We start from the raw sequence: 23,637 nt of genomic DNA, 5'->3' as shown, positions 1-23,637 counted from the left end.
CAGGTGATTGTGTGTGTGCAAGCATGTATGTGGTGCAGGGTGAATACCTTTTCTCAGACAGGTGATTGTGTGTGTGCAAGTATGTATGTGGTGCAGGGTGAATACCTTTTCTCAGACAGGTGATTATGTGTGCAGGCATGTATGTGGTGCAGGGTGAATACCTTTTCTCAGACAGGTGATTATGTGTGTGCGATCATGTATGTGGTGCAGGGTGAATATCTTTTCTTAGACACAGACAGGTGATTGTGTGTGTGCAAGCATGTATGTGATGCAGAGTGAATATCTTTTCTCAGACAGGTGATTGTGTGTGTGCAAACATGTATTCGGTGAGGGGTGAATACCTTTTCTCAGACAGGTGATTGTGTGTGTGGATTAGATAACAGCGCTGAGTCTTCTCCTACGATGCTGAACGACTGTAAGTTAGAGAGTCAAGAAGGACGAGTGATCTCACGTCTGGCCGACACAGTCCCACGGCGTCTGGAGGGTCGAGGGCCACGGCTGGGTCCGACAGCCTTTAGCGCTGAGGCAAATTTTCCAAAGTGCAAATAAATAAAATAATAAAATAAATAAAGAGCGTTTTTGTGTGGCGAGATCTAAAGGACGGCCGGAAGAACCGGATCAGACTGATTTATTTTCTGTAGGTATGAAAGCACCTGTGCGGAGACCTTGAACGGAGCTCCATCATCAAAGAGGCAGAAATAACAAGACAGATATTCACCGGCGCGCTATTTTAAAGGCCAGCGACTCCGGGGGAAGGAAATACTCTTCTGTTCAAATGCCACTGAAGTCCCGGATTTCTGAGATAAATCTGTTCGGCCTCTCGCAGAAACCCGGCGTAACCTGATGTAAACAAGGCGGACGGGGCAGAGCTGGATGAACAGATGAAGGAAGATACGCCGCCTCGTTATCAACCCGCCGCCCGGGTCGTTAAGGCCGGCGCAGTAAAACTGGAGGGATGTAAAACGGTGAGCGAGGGACGCGGCGGAAAAGCGTTCGCCCTTCATCCGGAGGTCGAGACGTCCGTGTACAAAAGCGCCAACCTCGAGTGCCAATAATTACACACACACCACATACATGCTTGCACACACACAATCACCTGTCTGTCTGAGGAAAGGTTTTCACCCTGCACCACATACGTGCTTGCACACACGCAATCACCTGTCTAAGAAAAGGTATTCACCCTGCACCACATACATGCCTGCACACACACAATCACCTGTCTGTCTGAGAAAAGGTATTCACCCTGCACCACATACATGCTTGCACACACACAATCACCTGTCTGTCTGAGAAAAGGTATTCACCCTGCACCACATACATGCCTGCACACACACAATCACCTGTCTGTCTGAGAAAAGGTATTTACCCTGCACCACATACATGCTTGCACACACACAATCACCTGTCTGAGAAAAGGTATTCACCCTGCACCACATACATGCCTGCACACACACAATCACCTGTCTGTCTGAGGAAAGGTTTTCACCCTGCACCACATACATGCCTGCACACACACAATCACCTGTCTAAGAAAAGGTATTCACCCTGCACCACATACATGCTTGCACACACACAATCACCTGTCTGTCTGAGAAAAGGTATTCACCCTGCACCACATACATGCTTGCACACACACAATCACCTGTCTGAGAAAAGGTATTCACCCTGCACCACATACATGCTTGCACACACACAATCACCTGTCTGTCTGAGAAAAGGTATTTACCCTGCACCACATACATGCTTGCACACACACAATCACCTGTCTGTCTGAGAAAAGGTATTTACCCTGCACCACATACATGCTTGCACACACACAATCACCTGTCTGAGAAAAGGTATTCACCCTGCACCACATACATGCTTGCACACACACAATCACCCCGCTTATAGTATGCTAATAGTCTATTGATTTTCCCATGTTATTACTTCTCTTAATCATATGCAAGAGGACTCTCCTATAGGCTCACTGAGGCCCCCTAGTGGAGAACCACTAGTATAGATCTTGTTGGGAATGACAAATGAATTGGAAGCGCTGGAGTCACTGGAGCGTTCTGCGGTGGTGAAGCATCAGTGTAGGTTGCAGATGAAGCTGGTAATCACAGTAAAACCTGATCAACTCGAAGACTCAGCGGAACGCCTTAACGACCCGAATAAACCGAACCCTTCCCTGATCCCTGCGGCTGATGGAACGCGGCCCCGTGCACCCCCCCGCGTGATTTAGCGCGCAGTGTAAAGCAGAAGCAGCGGGACACGAGAGCGTCGAGGATGGGAAGTGGAAATGAAGTGCAGGATAAAAGCACGGTGGCGTCCGCGCCGCTAGCAGCACTTTACGAGTGCCGCGCGCGTTTGCGTAAGTGCTAAAGTGCCTCGTTGTTGCTGCACAAGCTCTTTCGGTGTTTACGTGAGCTGTTGTTGTTAGTCTGGATTTATGGGGGGTTATCCGCACACATTTGGGCGCTCCGGTGCTAGCTGGATGGTTTTAGATGTTCACGTGTGTGTTTCACCTGCTGCTGGCGACTCTTTTCTTTCTGGCTTTACTCGGACTTTGCTGGCGTTCCAAGAGGCACGTGTGTGAAGGATGTCGCTGCTGGAATTGCGCCCTCTGCTGGCTGGTCCAAAGCGCCTACAATGAGACATGGGTGGCTCACAAGGCATCGTAGCGTCTCTCTTCAAGACCATGCCTCCCACAGGTGAAAAGAAGCGATGGGAGAGAGAGGCCACATGAAGGATGTCGCTGCTGGAATTGCGCCCTCTATTGGCTGGTCCAAAGCACCTGCAACGAGAGCTGGGTGCCTCACGGAGCATTGTAGCGTCTCTCTTCAAGACCACGCCTCTGACAGGTGAAAAGAAGTGACGGGAAAGGAGAGAGAGGCCACGTGACGGATGTTGCTGCTGGAATTGCGCCCTCTGCTGGCTGGTCCAAAGCACTTGCAATGAGACGGGGTGGCTCACGACGCTTTGTATCATGTATCTCTTCAAGACCACGCCTCTGACAGGTGAAAAGAAGCGACGGGAGAGAGAGGCCACATGACAGTCTGCTCTTTTCTAAGCTACATTTGGGAAGTGGAAACGACCAAACTGGGAGGAATAAGAGAGCGTACAGCTCACACAGAGCGAAGGATTTCTAGCGCTCTGTGCTCCGTCTCAGGGTCGTTCTGGGACATAACCGCCGCTCGACTGAGAAGCGAAGGTCTACGGACTACCGAGCGCTATTCGTTCCTCGCTAGTGTATCTCAGATTGATGCGAAGGTGAGACACGAACCATCAGAAATAAAACCTGGACGTCGGTACGGGAGTCGCACGGCAAAAAACAAACAAACAGCCGTCGAACCCACACCGACAGCTTGTGCTTTTTTAGAATGTATTTTTAGCCCTCGCGTCGTAAGTCTGAGCGAACAGAAGGACGAACGCGGCCGGATTAGCGCAGAAACGCGCGCGTCTGTTGGTTTATACGCCGGCGCTAAGATTGCGCAGATGGTTTTGACGTTTCTTCCAATTTTACGCCGATTAATTTGCCTCGTACGATGGTGTTTATTCTTCGTTCCTCTGGTTAGCGACACACGAGCGCTGATCGGTGCCAATAATGCGCAGGTGCTGCAAAAAAACGCACATTTACACGCGATTACAGAAAGAACAATTAGGAGGAAACGAATCCCAGCAGTTATTTCAAGTATCTTAAAATTCAAAGACTAAAATCCTAACGCTTCTTGATCCATCACCTGTTAGCAGCTCAGTTTTAAAACATAACATGAATACATGATCGCACACACACAATCACCTGTCTAGAAAAGGAATTCACACCCTTACGGAATACATGATCGCACACACAATCACCTGTCTGAGAAATGGTATTCACACCCTCACAGAATACATGATCGCACACACGCAATCACCTGTCTGAGAGGTGTGCTAGTGAGTTTTCAGCATTTTTTTTTCAGCAGTTTGACCCTACAGCTTTTTATTGTCGTATTTTTATGCGACGCGTGTCTGCGAGGACTTTCTCCCTCATTATAAAGGTTCGATTTCTCTTCTTTAATCGCGTGTCGTCCTGAATATGGAGGAAAAGCCTCGAGAATCAATAACAGCAGGAATCAGGCAGGATTAAGGTCATGTAAATCCAACCCGATCTGACAACGCAGACCAGAACCGGATTCACACAAACGATCCCGACGTTCTCCTCCAGCGATCAGAAATGTTTCGTTCTCGTTTCTGTCTCTCTCTCGCTGTGGATAAATCCATGTCAGACACATTCGCCTCGGTCAATCTTTTCAAAGTTAGTTGAGGAGTGTTGAAGCGAGCGAGCTCATAATGAAATATGACTCTGTGCAGATTTAATGGGCTTTTCGTAGCGATTTTATTGAGCACCGGGCTCACGCTGGAGATCGAGCGCTCTTCATTTTTCCCCGCTGCGTGCTGTTTACATACTGCAGCGGGGGCGCGGCTCCGTCCTGAACGGCACGCCGCTGATTATTATCAGCTCTGTAATGAGAGTCGCCATGACGCTGGAGAATTAATCCGAGCGGGACTTCAGTGCCCCCTTCGCCTGCTCGGACGATTCGGGTGCGGGAGAAAAGCTTCGAAGTCTCAACGGCATTCAGAAGATGTTTACGAAGACATAACCTACAAATAACGTCCTCACAGCGTTGTAGAAACGCTCACATGCTGCGTGAACGTTCGTTTGTGTCGTTGACGTCATTGGTTACAACATGGGCGTCGTACATCATACTCCTGGGTCCTGAACACTTGGGTTCGATTCTCACCTCCAGTCCTGGCCACCTTGTCCAGGATGGATCCTTGGCTTGTACAACCCTGATTGATCTGATTGAACCTGGATGTTGAAGATAAACCATCGACGTCCTGCGACGTGCTGATAAAATATCTCCAGCGAGAGCTTCCTCCTGATCAGATCTTACAAGGAGTCGATGTCTACACTCCTGAGGGCCAAGGGCCAATTTAGATAAGGGCCCAGGTCTCCGATTGTGCACTCTTGCAAGGGGACGGGCTTGTCACCTCAATCGGATCGATCCCTGCTTCTTAGGTGAAGGACCAAACGATTGGAAAAGATGCTTGGAAGGGTTGAAGGTAAAGGAGGAGAAGGATGGGCAGGTACGAGTAGGATGGACAAAATCAGAGGAGTCATTAAAAAGACATTCATCAGATGGTCATGAGAACTGACAGGAGTCTTTATGTTACATCTAAGATGTTCCTCAGACGTTCTTCTACCCTGGACCTGAACGTTCTGCTCTTTCTAATCCTCCTAAAACTCCGAGCAGAAGGACTAACCCTCTCGCATCCGAGGCCACGGAGTCAGCCGAACTGCAGGGATTCAGCAAATTGAGCAATCCTTCCGGACTAATGTTCCAGCCATCAGCGGCTCGAGAAGAGCTCCCTTACGGGTGTTGTTATCAGACTGCCGGTGCCCCCGCGCCCTCTATCGTACCCATTCATCCCACCGCAATTTCTCAACGTCAGAGTTTCTGCACCGCTGAACTCCTCCCCGACACTTTGCTTCTGAAGTCTCCGACTGAGCGAGCGATCTGCGCCGGACCTCAAAGTGCTCGCTGGACAATAAACGGAACCGGTCGCACCAACAGGGGTTTGCACGCGGTCCTGGGATAAATCGGGTTAACGATTGCCGTCGTAGGTTAACGTTCATTTTTATTCATGTGCTCCTGGATTCTGGTGGTAGTGCGCCAGCGTGATTTACTTCAATTTTTTTAAGAGAAGAAGTATAAAAGAAATAAAAGTAAGACCACAGACCGGTTTTATATAAGATAGAATTTCATGGACCGGAGGGGACGGGAGGATTTAAAATAAAATGATACGACGAGCGTAATAAAAACACTCAGCAATGATGGGAAATCAGTGGGAACTCTGAGCTTTGTTTTGCTCATTTTAGCGAGCTTGTGGGCTTCAATTTCCCACCAAGAGGAAAATTATAAAAAAAACAGATAAATGACCCACTGGTACCGGTGCCGGTCCGTGGCCCGTTGGTTGGAGACCGCTGCTCTAAGAGACCGCGAGATGCTCCAGACTAGATCTGCATCCCGCCGCCGTTTAAAGCGAAACCTATTTACCACGATCGGCGAGCGACACGCGATGTAATCATCGGCGGAACGTGATCCGATCCCATCCGACCCGCCCGCTGCTCCCGGTAATGAATTTCAGCGGAGATTAAAGAGGGACGATTAGAGACGGCGGAGCTCGGGCTATTACGAGGCTATCTGAGCGCACTGTAATCGCTCCCGCGCGTACAGTTAACTCCTGATTACTGAGCGCCGCTCTTCACCTACATCCCGCGAAGCTGCATCGCCTCTCCTCACAGCTACTAGATAAATACAGCGAGGAGAGAGTGCTCCACCAGTTTGTTTATCTATCTAAGCGGTGACGGTGGGAGGAGGAGTAATCGGTCGTGTCTAAGCTCTGAGAGATGCTCCATCTGATTTCCACCTTCTTGGACGCTCAGAGAAGCTTTAAGGGGAAGAAGATCTTCATGTGATGATGATGTGAAAGCAGCGGCGCATCAGTGGCTACGAGCTCGACCGAAAATATTAAAAAGTTGGTACGACGCTGGAGAAATGCATCGGAAAGTGACATTGTAGAAAAGTGATGGAGTTTGTTTTTGAAGTTCTTAATAAATAGAGTATAAAAAAGTGCAGAAACTTTTTGAAGACCCTCGTACTTAGAGCAGAGCCGTAGCCATGAAATATACATTAAGGACCCAAATCTACAGATCCTGACGTGACGTGAAGCTTGTGAGTGGAATCTGGTGTTGACTAAATATGGAATATTGAGGGGACGTGTCTTCAGCGTTATGATCAAGGGTTCACTTAAACGAGGGTTCTTCAAAAAGTTTCCACACTTTTTTAAACCCTATTTATTAAGAATTTATAGCATATAGGCCGTTTACATCTATCTGAAGGTCTTGGCGTAAATCCTGGCACTATAGAGACTTCTCACCAGTCGTGACTTCTCCCTCGAGAACCATTTCAGCCGTTTATATCAGCAAATGCTGGAAGCTCTGAGACAGTGTGAGACAGGGAGGTGAGAACCAGCAGCGGTACCACCTTCAGCGCCGGTGACAGGAAGGAAAATAAAGACAAATGCACCAGCGTATGCGAGCTAGAGCTGGTCTCGGGTACCTGAGCTGGAGGGCACCTACATACCAGCCTCGTCCAGAAGGGAACGGAACGACCTGACCCACCAACCGAGACTCTCTGAGAACGTTCAAGTTCTAGCGGTTAAAGCACTGGACTAGTAATCAGTAGGTTGCTGTTTCAAGCCCCACCACTGCCAGGTTGCCGCTGTTGGGCCCTTCAGCAAGGCCCTTAACCCTCAATTGCTCAGACTGTATACTGTCCCAGTACTGTAAGTCACTCAGGATAAAGGCGTCCGCTAAATGCCGAAAACGTAAACGTTTAATCACCAGCCATGCGATCCATGCAAGGATGGCATAGACGTGCCCCCCGACCAGCTTCCGACCAGTCTGGGATGACACCAAGGGTCCGTCCGAAAACCTAGCACTCTCTCTACGTAGACGCATGTTACGTCATCCTACACTCCCGAGAAGAGGGCGTGTCTAAATTCTTAGGTCCCTAAAATGCTCCTACAGAGGTGCCTTCATTCTGAGTGATAATCTGACTGAATAACGAGGGAGCGTCCGACGTCTCCTCAGCGCTATGGGCAATCCCAGCATTCAGTGGCACAACTCTCACGAAAAACTACAAACGTGGCGGATGAATATAATGTGGAGCAACCAACGGAGTTCTTCTCAAATGTAAATAAATTCTCATTGATGTTTAATCTACAGTATATAAAGGTGTAATTATACGAGTGTCGTTTAGTCGTAAATTCGGGCTCGTCAGGGACAGTTAGCTGGCGTGCTAAGTTGAACGTCTAAGCAGAGCGTCTAAATAATCTGCCTCATGAGTTCCAGGTCTTATTAGAATCCTCTCTACTGAGGAGCTGATCAGGTAGGTATTAAGGAGCAGGACGGGTCAATAAAGCCCCAAAATATGTGGACACCCGACCATAAGCTTGTCGTTCCTCCCATTCCAGAACAACATGCACTCGTACTCTTGTACGCTCCGGGTTTTGTTTGTGAGTATTTTCCGCCGGAGGAAATTGGAAATTCTGCCACCAGCCCCGGACTCGGCCGGGTAATAAAAGCCGCATTATGTGATTGAGAACATTAGCAGTTTTTGCCTGCGCGGAGCAGAAGCCGAGCGTTATTACACGCCGTGTTTGTGTCCGCTAGCGGAGCCGCGCCGACAGACGGAGTTTAATAAAATAAGTGTGTTCACGCCGGCCGCCGTCGTTCTGACATTTTGGGGTTCTGCAGTTTATTGCTTCCAAGAAAAATGCACGCGGAGTAAATTAAACGCTACTTCAGAAGCCTAAAAGCTACAAAACAACACAGTGCTTAAATAAATAAAAATATAATTATAATCTTGCACTAATTATTTGTATTAATAACAATAATATGAACAGCAGCTGGTATTGCAGGGATGAATTCAGCCTCGTTGTTCACTGCCAGCAGGGGGCGCTCGTGTTGTGCGCCTGCATACTCAACGCTGCAGCACTTGCGACCTCTGCTGGCCGGCTGAGGCGTCTGCACGATGGACGGCTGACAGTACTGTGTGAAGATCCGTACACCATACCGCTCTCTGTGACACTCCCTCTGTCATCTCAGGCAGGTGAAAAGAAGTGACGTGACAGTCTGTGGGGGAGAAAGAACATCTATGTGGACCTAAGTCTATGAAGCGTCTATAGAACAGTCCCTGCTTACAGAATTAGTTTGGAACTGAGTAGTGAACGATCCAGAATTATCAGCTCAGACTCCAGTGTCCAACGGTGTTGTGATTTATACCATTCAAAGTGTTAAATATGGAAGCATCTATAGAACAGTCCCTTCTTACAGAATTAGTTTGGAACCTAGTAGTTAACGTGACCAGGTGACTCAGTCCAAGCTTTTAAAAAGAACTGGACCAGATTCATCAGCACAGACTCCAAGGTCCAACAGTGATGTGATTTATACCACTCAAAGCTTCTCGAGGCCTTGAACACGGGAACTACTGACATATGGAAGCCCAGTCCATGAAGCATCTATAGAACAGTCCCTGCTTCCAGAATTAGTTTGGAACTTGGTAGTTAACGTTCTCAAAGCTAAGTGACCAGGTGACTTAGTCCAAGCTTTTTAAAAAACTGGACCAGATTCATCAGCTCAGACTCCAGGGTCCAACGGTGATGTGATTTATACCACTCAAAGCTTCTCGAGGCCTTGAACACGGGAACTACTGAAATATAGAAGCCCAGTCTATGAAGCGTCTATTAAACTGTCCCTGCTTACAGAATTAGTTTGGAACCTAGTAGTGAACGTGTGCTTGTTTCTACACGCCTCCTCGGCTCCCGAGGGCCGAAATCAGATCAATCGAGCGGCTGGAAACACGGCACGCTCGAGTCCGGTAATTAGACTGTGTGTTTCGAGCGTGCGGCGCACGAACACGCTCCGGTAACGGCGTCTCGGACGGCCGGAGAAGAACGCGAGGAGGTTCTGCAGGCTTCCTGCGGCTTGGCGGGGAACAAGCGGCGTGATATGAATTATTGAAAACGCGGCGGGGAAGAAAGAAGCGCGGGAAGGTGAAGCATTTGTATGTGTGTCCTACATTCCCTCCGGCTTGCTAAAAGCGATTGTCTGGCCAATTTATCACACTGCCCATAACATCTCCTTCTGCAAGCAGAGCTGACAGGGGAGGAAGGGAAGGAACGGTCGAGATGAATGTCCTCCAACAACAACCTGTCCGGTACTAACAGTCCCGCTAACAAATGATAAACAAAGTCCAGCTCGAAGCCTTAAAAAAAAAAACTGAACGTGGACGTGTAATTTCATGTTAAGTCGGAGCAGCAAAACCGTCCCGGTGTCGAGTCGAGGACTGATGATCAGACGAACAGAGGAATGAACGCATGTCGCATTTAATCTTGCATACTAGCTCTCCACCTCTTCATTTCTTACAATCATGATCATCCAACTATTCAGGGCGCTGCAGCGGCACAGCAGGTTGCGTAGGTGCTTCACGACTCCGACTCCTGCAGGGTTGAGTAAATTAAACTCACATAACTTTGCATATTGTTTTTTTTTTTATTATTTCTATCGTCCCTGATTCTGTAATCTTTAATGTTCCACTCCCACGCAGGCCGAGGAGAGCCGCAGACTACCACCTCTCCTCTTAAACGTGTTCCTCCGCTACCCGTCCAGACAGACTTGCATCCGTCAAGCGCCTGGCCAGGCTGGTAGCACCGCCGACAGTCAAAATCGGATCTCAAACTCAGAAATTCGGAAACAACACCAAGCAGAATAGGCAGGCTCTCCATTTTATCAGCTCCACCTACCACATAGAAGCACTTTGTAGTTCTACAATTACTGACAGTAGTCCATCTGTTTCTCTACATGCTTTGTTACCCCCTTTCATGCTGTTCTTCAATGGTCAGGACCCCCACAGAGCAGGTATTATTTAGGTGGTGGGTCATTCTCAGCACTGCAGTGACACTGACATGGTGGTGGTGTGTTAGTGTGTGTTGTGCTGGAGTTTTTAAACACCGTGTCCACTCACTGTCCACTCTATTAGACACTCCTACCTAGTCGGTCCACCTTGTAGATGTAAAGTCAGAGACGATCGCTCATCTATTGCTGCTGTTTGAGTCGGTCATCTTCTAGACCTTCATCAGCGGTCACAGGACGCTGCCCAGGGGGCGCTGTTGGCTGGATATTTTTGGTTGGTGTACGATTCTCAGTCCAGCAGTGACAGTGAGGTGTTTAAAAACCCCAGCAGCGCTGCTGTGTCTGATCCACTCATACCAGCACAACACACACTAACACACCACCACCATGTCAGTGTCACTGCAGTGCTGAGAATGATCCACCACCTAAATAATACCTGCTCTGTGGGGGTCCTGTGGGGGTCCTGACCATTGAAGAACAGCATGAAAGGGGGTAACAAAGCATGCAGAGAAACAGATGGACTACAGTCAGTAATTGTAGATCTATATGGTAAGTGGAGCTGATAAAATGGACAGTGAGTGTAGAAACAAGGAGGTGGTTTTAATGTTATGGCTGATCGGTGTATATAAATTTGTAAGATGGCTCGGTGGGTAGAACTGTCGCCTCACAGCAAGAAGGTGCTTCTATTTTTTAACTATATTTGAAGTTTCTTTATTTTTAATTCTTTAATAATACAATGGTAATAATACGACGTAATAACGTAATAATACTAATTCATAGCCAAAAATCTAAACCCCAGCATGTTAATCGTGCCAGTAATGTGGGACGAGCTGCAGTTTAACAAGAATGAACATAAAACCTGTGCTAGTTTTTCACCCTGCAGGTCGGGAGATGTTGTGTTATAAAGTACATTCAGCCTGGGTGCGAATTGGCTAAATTTGGGGTAAAAATAAGGGTAAAACCCCTCAGGTGAGGACCGTGTGCGGTACTGTGTGCAGGTCACCGCAGGCTGTGTGATTATTAGATCTCCATGCTGGAGAAATAACTCCAAAGGAAGCAAATCGTGATGAGATTTCTCTGCCTGGAGCTGCCGGCGCTTTCCCGATCGGTATCGATCACCGGGAGCCGGCGCATCGGCCCGATTCCTTTAGATTTGAAACCGATCTGAACAATAAATCAGAGATAAATGAAGTATAATCACGGGTGAGTCTGGAGCAGGACCTTTCTGTGACCCTCTGTAAGAGCGAGACGTGAACAGTAACGAAGATCCAGCATCTCCATTACTTATATATATATTTATTGTTTTTTATGCTTACAAAGGATGTTTTCAATAGGATTAGAACTGGAAATGGCGCCACAGCAGTGAGTGCATTAAAGAAATTAAATAAATACATCACTCGCAGATACGCAGTATATCACGTCACAGCTGTGGACTGTCGAATGTACTGCAGAATAAAATGCAAAGTCATTAGCAGGTCAGCATCGAGTGCAGATTTATATCCTATGTCCTTAGTCTTATTTTATTACTGCATTTTCTGCCTGTTTCTCCCAATTTAGTCATAGCCAATTACTCCTCCGCTGCTAGGGACCACCGACCCCTTCTTATTCCCCCGTATGGAGAGTCACACGCTGATCTTCACGTTTCTACACTTCTGTACAGGCGCCTAGGGCTTTTAACCAGAGTCCTTACACAGCCTCGAAGACCCTCTCCACTTCAGTCTGGTCTTTTCCTACCCAGCAGACTGTCTGCACTGCCAATTGTGCCCACTAGTGGGTGCCCAGTCGATCGAGAACAGAGCTAAAAAGCTGAGATTCAAACTCTGAGTTCAGAAACCTAGAGCTGGTGCACTAGTGCAATATCCCGCTGTGCCACCTGGGCGCCCCTTAGTTTTATATATTAGTCCTTGCCAAAATGCCACAGTTGGGCCCCTGAGCAAGGCCCTAGACCCTTAATTCCTAAGTCGCTTTGAATAAAAAAGCCAGTGATAGCTCAGTGGTTAAGGTACTGGACTAGTAAACAGAAGGTTGCCGGTTCAAGCCCCGCCACCACCAAGTTGCCACTGTTGGGTCCCTGAGCAAGGCCCTTAACCCTCAGTTGCTCATTGTGTAAGTCGCTTTGGATAAAAGCGTCTGCTAAATGTTGAAAATGTAAATGTAAATGTTAAAAGCGTCTGCTGGATGCTGTAAATGATCTTCTGATCCTGTGATAGGGTCCTCCTATAATACCACTAGTCTGATTCCTTCTCTGGAAGATCGATATTCTCTTCCTGCATGATACAGGCGCAGTGAAGTTTTTTCTGCTATTAAAATGAGCCAGATGTGCCTCTTCAATATCAAAATCTTTATTATTCACCAAGTACCAGATGTACAAGGAATTTATCTTGGTGCAGGAGTCATATATATATATATATATATATATACATCTAATTAAATAATAGAACAAGGTATACTATACTGTATATAAACAGAGAGTAAACAACACAGCAGTGACATAAACAGTACAGCATCAGACAAAGTGTGCAATGAAGATGTGCAGTACAGTACACTGACAGAAAATAGAAAAGAGTATACTATATATAAACAAAAAATAAACAATACAATACAGCAGTGAAGCTTTTTCAGCTGTGAATAGTACCTATCAGGCATTATTTCCTAGCAGAGACAAAGAATAAACAAATTGCTGCAATTAACAGCTCTGGATAACATTTATTCAAACATAGAGCGTAAAAAATGATGCCTGGGAAAAGGTTTTGAGATTTTTCCGTATAGAGATTTTATTGATCCTAGATGTGTTTGATGCGCACATTAATAGCCACTAATGACTGTAGTAAAGCAGACTAGTTATCTCATCACGGCTGGATCTGAACTGCACTCTACCTTAATAAATGATGTATTAAATGAGAACGTCGATACTGAGGCTTTTCCGGCAGCATCCGTGTCACTTGCTTTTATACCTCAGAAGATTTTATGGGTGACTTATGATCCCACTGGCAGTGCAGGAGACCTGAGATGTGTGTGCTTCGCATCAATAAATGCACTTTGATCAATAACCTGGTTCACTTTGTGTGGATGGTGGTGCATCGATGTGGGTGTAATACCGGCGGTCACCTTTAGAGGCGCTGTAATGTAATAACACGAGGCTGTACACTCATGCCTCATATTGAAGAACAGAGCAGCTAACTTAGAACGGCTGCTTTTATTTCACACACAGGTATGTTTTATAACGTTTATAACATTTAATGAATAGCTATAATCTGTTATTGGTGTCTGAATTACACTGTGTGTCGCTATTAAGCGCTTTGTGTTTAATGAAACTGTCTAATGACTGTTTAGTACCGTCTAAAAACTACACTTCCCATAAACACCCGCTCTCTCGCTTCGCCAACCTAAGCGTGTATTTATTCTTTTTAATTAACCACATACCTCATCAGTAGCTTTGATTTCTCTTTATTAAATACTATATCAATGCGGATAAAATTGATAGATTTAATTCGGTTGTTAACAGCCGCCGTGTTTACGTCCTACATGTTCACATCCAGTCGCCCGGATGAAACGGAGATTTCTGATTGGTCAAGACGAACCACGGGATTTGTAGTTCATGTTCAGTCAAACGGACTACAAAACGATGCAACCGTTATATTTATTGCATTTTTATTCCTATTTTAACATTTAATGTCTTATAAAATATTAATAAAGCACAGAAACGAATTATGTACCACACAGGTCGAGTATATTAACAGAATCGGTCATTTATGCCTCAAAAACGTCATGCACGAATATTCTCCAGAGGCGTTAAAGCTGGAGGAAGAATGACAATTTGATTAAAAACAGCACAATACAAGAAGGTTAATGTTTTTAATCAGATTTTAACTTAGAAATAAATTTTTAATCATTGTATTATACGTATATATAGCCTGAGAATAACATGAACAATGTTGGGTATCTGTTGGCAGTCATGTAAAGCACATCGCCATCGGACTTCTAAGCACTCAAACCCCTTTCTTCTAATATATAAACTTAATTATTATTATTATTGATGCATACATGTCGGATACCTTCCCCCATTTGCCTTTCGATCTAGAACAAAGGTCACTTTTACTATCAACACAATGCCCAACAGGTCCTGCAATGTGTAACTTGTGCAGAATAGAACAGAAGACTCTCAGTCTTCAACTCCTACAGATTAAAGCTTCTTCTGCAGACCTTGTTTCTCTTGATTTGTGTGTGAAGATAACTAATAAAGGTTCGTTATCTTTCGATGATTAGCTGTAGGCTCTACCTGGGACTTCACATGGGGTCAGACTGAAAGCTTGAAGAGGAAAGTGTCAGTGGTGGAGCGTTTAACAACATTCAGCTTTCAGCTCAAGGTGAGTCCAACCAGGTTCAATCGAATGATTGATATTTGTCTGCATAATATCATCACATACAACCTTTATTTCAAGTAAATGAAACAGTTAATCCTATATGTTTAGTTGTCATGTTTCTATACACTGCATGTTCAAACGTATGTGTTAGAGAATATTTATTTCTTTAGTTAACTTTATAGCCATGAGTTATATTACAACCATATGTATGTGTTCGCACCCTGGAACTTCCTACTGTCCCTTTGATCATCCTGTTACTTCCACATCCTGAAAGTATTAACAGCTGCCTGCTCTTATTGTCTACCAACACCCCTTTTCCTTAAGTATTTATTCTTGTTAATTCCCCAAATAAAGTTAGAAGATTTTTGGTACTCGGCCGTGTCTGTGTCTCTGTGCCATCGTCTTCTCCTGGGATCAACAACGGGACCGAGCTCAGTAAAGAAACCAAGAGGAATCTATCAACTGGTGGAGAATATTCCATAAAAGCCTAAATATATCAGTATGCATGCCTGTTTTACATCTTATTATGGTGTTAATTGGGGCTGCAACTAATGATTATTTAGATAATTGAATAATCTGTCTATTATACTTATGTAATAAGATACTTATATATGTACACACACTCTACAATACAGTTATAATGCAGTTATGCACTGAAGATGTAAAAAAGATTTGTACAAATCAAATCACTTTATCGTCACGTCACATGAACACAGGTGTAATAGGTGAGTGAAAATCTTAGGTGCATAGTCCCTCACAATTGCAAAACACATTAAATACAAAAAAATATACACATTAACTTACATACACTAGCACCATCTTTTACAGATGTACAGAAATTATGAATGGGATTGAGGAATGTAAATATATAAGATTTGGAATAGTCATTAAGGTTGGAGATGTACAGGTGTTGTAGAAGATATGAATTATACATAGTGTGTGTGCAAGTGTGGTGGATATAGTTCAGGTGAGTGCAGAATGGGTTGTGTGTGGTGTGTATGGTATGGATTGTCTATAGAGATCACTGTGCTGATGATGAGGAGTGTGATGGTCCATTACTGTCCAGACTATTCATCCATGAACTGGAATACTGTCCACCTTTTTTTGCTCATAAATGTATTCTGTTAATATGTAGTTGCCTGATCATGCACTAAAGAACTTTTTACACTATCAAATGAATTGCTGTCTGTATATTCTGACCCAGCACAAGTTGTCCTCTATAAAAAAAAAACATCTAAAAGAAGTTAAACAGGCACAAACTTGTGGACTAAGACACAATAAACAAAGTCATTTTTATTAACAGCTCGAAACAGCAGCGTTTAATGCAAAATAATCTTCTTTCTCCTCCAGCCCTGACACTCTGCTGTGAGCGATGGAGGAAGAATTTACACCGCTAGACTGCCTTTTGTCTCCAGGTACTGCAGTTTACATTAATCATGACCAGCATTAGTAACCGTGATATCACACCTATGTTTACTTTCTACCCTCAGGAGCTTAAATTCCTGGTAATGGACATGAGGCGGTGAAGTTCACGTGGGAACAATAAGACAACAGAGAGAGGAAGAATAGAAATACACAAAACATAAAACGAACACACTGAATGATTTGTTTTTAGTAGAATTAAATTAAAGTGGACTCGGACCACGCCGACGCTCCGTCCCCGCGCTTCTCGCTTGAATTCACCGGTGATTTGAGCAGAGGTGGCGGCTTTTTGTTCCTCTGTGAAACGCATTAACTCAATTACTAACGATAATGGTGCAATTAGGACGTTTATTTTAATTTGGAAGATAGTCATCGCTCGTAGGGCACAGTTATCACGATTGGGCGTATCCATAGCAACGACAGTGTAAAACCTGATCGAGGTGATGGACTGTGAAGATTCCTATATAAAATGATGACGGGCCGTTCATGTGGCGCAGGATTAAAATGCTCTTGCACACTGTTGCAGAGATCTGGGTTCGAGTCTCTGTGGCGCCTACAGACTCGATTAAGACTCGTGAGCCACGGGAATGGCTTAGAAACTCTCTGCAAGTGTAGTAATACACAACTGTCTGGGAAATATGAGTGGCTGGCGCTAGCCCGCCGCCCTTATTGGCCAGTGAGATCGTAAATGCGATAGGGGATGCAAATTTTTGCCGCTTGCACTCCCCCCACCCTCCATCGAAGTCTCTGACCACTTCTATTCACCAGCCAGAGATGCGTATAAAGAGGATCACGCTATGCACTTTGTGTTTTTCCACCACTCATGTCGGTGCCTCAGCTAGACCCCAGTACTCATTGTTACAGCAATAAAGAATAGAACCGTATCCAACCAGCCCTCCCTCAGACACGGCCAACTGCAGCTCTTAAACTTAAACTCTCTTCAATGGAAAATAAGGTTGTGTACTGTAAATATGCCTATCCAAAACTTGCCATCAAACAGGGTGGAAACAATATGAAAAATAAATAAATAATATAAATAATAATAAAATAATTTGAATAAAATAATATAAATAAATATTTTTAATTAATAAAAATAATAAATAAACTAATAAATAATAAAAAAAAATTTTAATTAATTATTTATTTATTTTAATTTTATTTTTCTGCATTTTTACCATCACAGCCGTGTAATGTCATAAATCCGTCAGATGAATCCCCCGAGACTCGGCTTTATGAATATAATCTTCAGGACACGTTAATTAGAACCTGATACAAATTTGATTGCGGCGCCCGATCCTCAAAAGACCCGTAGACGAGCCGAGCGCCGCCTCGGATTTTACGTCTTTGACTGATCCATATTCATGACGATGGAAATGAATCCACTTCAGGGTTTCAAGGGCTTATTTAAATGAAAGTGTTTTGAACGCAGATGGTATTTCGTCGCCTCTTTATCCCGAACCGTCATCGGAATGCGTGTTTTGTGTTTGGGCGCGCTGATGAACGCCGGATCCTTGATTAATTGGTTTTATGATAATTTGGGATATTTTAATTGATAAGATTTAATTCATTGCGAACAAAAGCGTGCAGTCATGTTTACCGGAGACTGTGTGGCCGAAAGTTCCATGAGCTTGATGGACATACCATTCCGAAATCATGGGCTTCATTAAATAAGAAAACACTTGGCCGCTCAGGTGGCGCAGCGGTAAAAACAGACACTGGAACCAGAGCTGGGATCTCGAATACATCGTATTGAATCCGTCTAAGGCTGAGCGGCCACATGAACAACGATTGGCCTGTTGTTCAGATATGGGCGGGACTAAGCCAGATGGGGTCTCTCATGACTGGTGCAATTATGACCTCTGCTGGCTGATTGATGGTGCCTGCACAGAGATGAGAAAAGAGTGCTGTCAGGGTGTGTCCCTCCGTACACAACGCTGAGCTGCATCAGCATTGGTGGAGAGGAAGCGTGATACAATCAGGCAATTGGACGCGCTACAAGGGAGAAAATGCATTAATAAAAAAAATATATTAAAAAAATTACACTTTTTTATCCTTGTTGTGCACTGAACTTAAGGCGACCCAAGTAAAAGTTCAATAAATAAATGAAATCAGAAGTTTTTTAGGGGTCTTGGTGGCTGCAGGGCAAGCAAAACAGCCCTTGCCACTTTAACCAGCTCCTCCGTTGTGTTCCTAGGCATTCCCAGGCCAGTCTGGAGACACAATCCCTCCAGCAGGTTCTGGGTCTGCCCCGGGGCCTCCTCCCCGTTGGCCGTGCCTGGTATACCTCCAGCCAGATGCCTGTTCCATTTCAAGCGTTCGTTTTTAAAAGACGCCGACATCCGTGATCTAAACTTTCTTTTAAACAACAGAGCGAACTTCAGATTCGTCTCTCGCTTCCTCCATTAACGAGATTTATCACGATCTAACCACCTCAGACAAGAAGACCGATCCCGTCCCATAAAACATAATGTTTTCATTTCCAATTACCATTTCCAGGCACCCAGAAGATCGCTCTGGTGATCCTAAATCAGCCGCCGGAGCCACGCGTCCTCCATGTGCTGTGGAACAAAGGTATTGATTTTCTGATAAACTTAAGACATTGGTATTTGATTTGCAGCCGGTCTCCGGCGCTTCGGCCCGTTTGGTAAATGGGAAAGCCATCACGGCGGACTGGGAGCGTCTGAAAGGTCGACGGGCCAACCGAGGAACGTACCGGTCCAGGAGTAAAGTATCGGTCACGGTGCGTTTACGCCTAACAAGACTGTACCTACCGTCCATTCTCGGGAAGGAAGATTACCTCTGATGTTTGGCATCTTGGACGCAACTGGATGCTCCAGCAAGGTTCTACGCCCAAAAACATCTGCCAGTGCAGTGCCAGTGATTGGTAAAGCACCCAAGCAAAGGTCGCCCAGGTGGCGCAGCAGGATAATCCGATTATTTTAGTGTAGCTAATTAGTCTTCCACTGCTGGGGGTCCCGATTGCGTTCGAGGAGGGTATATTCGCCTGCTCAACGCCCCTTCCGGCATGTGCGCAGTCCCTCAACCTCTTCTTTTTCGCCCATGGCTCAGTGGATTCGTACATGAGGCTCATCCAGCTGGATAATCCTGCTGCGCTGGGATTCTGAACACCCCGGTTTGAGACTCGGCTCTGCTACCAGTTGGCTGGGCGCCCCCTAGCAGGCATAATTGGCAATGCCTGGAGCAGACAAAATTGCCCATTAAGTCTGCCGGGTGGGAAAAGCGCGAAATGAAAGTGACCCTGGTTAGCAGACCCTGGTGAGCCTCATGTGCAAATCCACGAAGGCACGGGCGAAAAAGAAGGCATTAAGGGACTGCACATGCGTCAGAAGGGGCGTTGATCAGGCGAATATACCCTCCTCAAGGGCAATAGGGATCCCCAGCAGCAGAAGAGTAATTGGCTAAGCGTAATTGGGAGAAAAAAGGGAGAAAATGCATAAATTAAACAAAAAACATCCAATCAGGAGGCCATAATTGACAATGCAGCAGACAAAATTGGCCATTAAGTCTGTCGGGTGGGAAAAGACCGGACTGAAAGCGGACGGGGTCTTTGACACTGTGCAAGGACCCTGGTTAGTAGCCCAAGGCGCCTGTACAGAAGTGGAGGAGCACGAATATCCGAGAATCCGGCAAAAATACCCTCCTGGGACACGACCAGAGTCTCCAGCAGTGCGAGAATGAGAGAAAAACATCTAATCAGGAGGCGCCTAGGTGGCGTAGTGGGATAATCCAACCGGCTGGGCGCCCCCCAGTGCAGCAGACAAAATTGGCCATTAAGTCTGCCGGCCGGGAAAAGACCGGACTGAAAGTGGAACCCTGGCTAGTAGCCCGAGGCACCGGTCGGAAGTGGAGGAGCACGTCTGGGTGAGAATCCGGCAAAAATACCCTCCTCGGACTCGACCAGAGTCTCCAGCAGCGGAAGACGGAATGACTGCGCTAAATTGAGAGAAATTAAACAAAAAACATCCAACCTGAGATGCGCCAGAAGCTTGTCGAGGCTTTCTAAACGCGGCTGGTGTATTTTTAACCTGGTTTATTTTTCCTTCGCAGTAAAAACATCTAAGAGCTGAATGTGTGAACTTTAGCTCCAGTTGATGACAAACTTCCAGTCAAGTTCTGAGTTTAGAAACAGAAAAGTTCCCTCGGTCCCAGAAAGGTGTTTTCCTGACAGCGTGTGTGAAATGTGGCGTGAAGCCGGTGGCAAGGTGCAGATCTCCAGATGGTTTAGCCTGGAGGGACCGCAGCACGGCGCTCCACCCCTCTCCGAAAAAAGCCTTAGAAGTGAAACCCCGCCAGGCGCCGCCTCCCCCGTTGCCCCCGTCGCCCCCGTCTCCGTTTCCCGGGACCCGAATAATCAGAGCCGGCTCGTATCAGAAGCGGTTCCTCCTCTCGGCGCGGGTCTGGGGGGAATTCATCGCTTTGCATCGGCGCGGCTCAGAACGTCGGATGCGGCGTCTGCTAATTAGGGACGAGGCGCTTCTGCTGCTCGCGTCTGTCAGGAAAAGTTTCAGAGCAAAGTTTTCCAGTAACTAAAGTCACGTCTAACATAACATTCAATTCCCCCTGTTTTACTTTCAATTCCCACAATTGTACATTTGGACGGAGTCTCACAGAGAGCCGAATCGCGTACGGAGTCACATTCAGCAGCTGACTGGTTAAGGAGTGTATCTGTTTTGCCTACACTGTTTCCAGGTAGGCACTGGACCCACCTTGACTCTGACCAAGATGACGTTCGCGACCCTTCCCAATCAGTCTTCCCAATTCCCCCGATCGTAAATCCCTCAGCCGCACCTCTCGTCGGCCACTTCTCTTCACCTTTCATGGACGGAGTCTCACAGAGAGCAGTATAGCGTACAGAGTCACATTCAGCAGCTGGCTGGTTAAGATACTAAACTAGCTATCAAAAGTTTAAGCCAACCACCTCCAAGTTGCCTCTGTTGGGCCCCTGAGCAAGGCCCTACACTTTTGGAGGAGATGTGTTCAAAGCTGTGGACTCTGCAGATTTCTCTATGCCACCCAATGGGGGGGGGGTCAGGCAAGGTTCGAACCCAGATCCTGGGCACCCTGGAGCCGTCCAGCACCTGCACTAGCCATGGATACACACTGAAGAGGGGCATCGGAACTGGACACTGGAGCAGTAGAAGTTTCTATTCTCACGCGTCTGTCATTGTGTGTGAGATTTGGCATGTTCTTCCAATGTCCAAATGCAGAAGGTGGATTGGCTTCTCTAAAATAAATTGTATATAAGTGGAAAACGTGTGTGTGTTCGTTTGCGCCCCTATCACCCCCCCCCATATATACTGATGTATTTTCTGGGCTAACGATGACACGACGAGGTCGGATTTAGGAAGTGTGGATGTGTTCGTGATGGCGAATACGATAAAACCCGACGCCGTTTTCATCCCTCGGATTCGAGCGAGATTCTCCCCGTCTGTCTCGGCACAAGTAATTCCACCCGCAGCACTTCAGTTCTAATATTTATTCATGCGTTAAAATAATCCCGCTGCTTTTTATTCAACTAATACTAAAGAAATCACAACGCCGCGCTTCCTGTGTGTGATGTGGGTTTGGCGGCGGGGTTTAAACGGATTAGGAGGCTTAAAATAAAATATAATATATAAATATAAATTCCCAATATACGCACGATGGAGAAATGAAAACTCATCAACACTCCAAAGTAATGATCGTCCTCAGAGTAAAGTGTTGAACGTCGCTGATGTATTCGTTAAACGTGCATTAAAAAGTTCTGCAGTATCGGGCGTCGGCGTGAGATCGAATCCCTCGTCACAGAACTTTTTCCGACTTCGTTCACGTTTAACGTCGCGGCTTGTCGTGTTCGTACAGTCCAAACGTTCCCTCTGTGTTCCTGATGAAAGCGGTGTGGCGTCAGTAATCTAGTTCTGGAACGTGTTCTAGAGAGGAGGATCGAACCCAGGTCGTCTGGACCCATGTTGCAAGTTTCGTTTTCATGTTTTTTACCACTGCTTTAACCTGGTCAGGGTCATGATGGGTCCGGTCTCCCCAGAATCACTGGACGCAGTGCAGTACCACACCCCAACACACCTGTAACACACAGGTCTAAAACGTCAGACATAGCCAGTCACGTCTGTATGTATGTAAACGCCCGACCAGCCGATAGCACCACTAGGGATACAAACGCTGGATCCCAGCGATGTTGGGCTAGCGTAATTGACCTATATTATTTATTTTTCTTAACCTTCCTTACTTCCAAGCTTTCTTTCAAAATTCCTTCCGAACTTCCTTCCTTTTGAACTTTCTTACTTCCGAACTTCCATCCTTCCGAACTTTCTTCCTTTTGAACTTTCTTACTTCCGAACTTCCATCCTTCCGAACTTTCTTCCTTTTGAACTTTCTTACTTCCGAACTTCCATCCTTCCGAACTTCCATCCTTCCGAACTTCCATCCTTCCGAACTTCCTTACTTCTGAACCTTACTTCTTTACGAACTTCCTTACGTCTGAACCTTACTTCTTTACGAACTTCCTTACTTCTGAACCTTACTTCTTTACGAACTTCCTTACTTCTGAACCTTACTTCTTTACGAACTTCCTTTCTTTCTTACAAAGTTCCTTCCTTCTGTTTGAACTTCCTTTCTTTCAAACTTCCTTCCTTCCGAACTTTCTTCCTTTTGAACTTTCTTACTTCCGAACTTCCATCCTTCCGAACTTCCTTCCTTTTGAACTTTCTTACTTCCGAACTTCCATCCTTCCGAACTTCCTTCCTTCTAAACTTTCTTACTTCCGAACTTCCATCCTTCCGAACTTTCTTCCTTTTGAACTTTCTTACTTCCGAACTTCCATCCTTCCGAACTTTCTTCCTTTTGAACTTTCTTACTTCCGAACTTCCATCCTTCCGAACTTCCATCCTTCCGAACTTCCTTACTTCTGAACCTTACTTCTTTACGAACTTCCTTTCTTTCTTACAAAGTTCCTTCCTTCCGTTTGAACTTCCTTTCTTTCAAACTTCCTTCCTTCCGAACTTTCTTCCTTTTGAACTTCCTTTCAAACTTCCTTCCTTTTGAACTTTCTTACTTCCAAACTTCCTTCCTTCTGAACTTTCTTCCTTTTGAACTTCCTTACTTCTGAACTTCCTTCCTTCCGAACTTCCTTCCTAACTTTATTCTTTCTTTCCCTCTGAACTTCCTCTCTTTCAAACTTCCTTCCTTCCGAACTTCCTTTGCTTCTTTCCTTCCGAATTTCCTTCCTAACGAATCTCAACAGATCCACTGATCTAACCGGGCGTCCACACCAACACATTGGTCGGGGGTGTCACATGGAGCTTAGCGTGGCTCTCCATACACAAACCGGCTCTC

The 23,637-nt window shown here is 45.8% G+C and overlaps 2 protein-coding genes across 2 annotated transcripts in view; one reads left to right on the top strand and one right to left on the bottom strand.

Annotated features, from left to right (window-relative positions):
• The window catches only part of armc3 (armadillo repeat containing 3), a 378,416-nt gene that overhangs the window by 319,719 nt on the left and 35,060 nt on the right, over window positions 1–23,637 (bottom strand). The window lies entirely within an intron of this gene.
• Window positions 13,642–23,637, top strand: part of tpk1 (thiamin pyrophosphokinase 1) — a 29,222-nt gene continuing 19,226 nt past the window's right edge. The window contains exons 1-4 of the mRNA XM_062985243.1: window positions 13,642–13,712; window positions 14,768–14,868; window positions 16,216–16,280; window positions 18,784–18,858. Of these exons, the coding sequence (XP_062841313.1) occupies window positions 16,238–16,280; window positions 18,784–18,858 (118 nt within the window). The 5' untranslated portion in view covers window positions 13,642–13,712; window positions 14,768–14,868; window positions 16,216–16,237. The remainder of the gene's footprint in view (window positions 13,713–14,767; window positions 14,869–16,215; window positions 16,281–18,783; window positions 18,859–23,637) is intronic.

The sequence above is a fragment of the Trichomycterus rosablanca genome, chromosome 23, assembly GCF_030014385.1.
Source record: "Trichomycterus rosablanca isolate fTriRos1 chromosome 23, fTriRos1.hap1, whole genome shotgun sequence".
Classification (NCBI taxonomy): domain Eukaryota; kingdom Metazoa; phylum Chordata; class Actinopteri; order Siluriformes; family Trichomycteridae; genus Trichomycterus; species Trichomycterus rosablanca.
The sequence above is the reverse complement of the archived record's forward strand: the minus strand, read 5'-3'. Positions and strand labels throughout refer to the sequence as shown.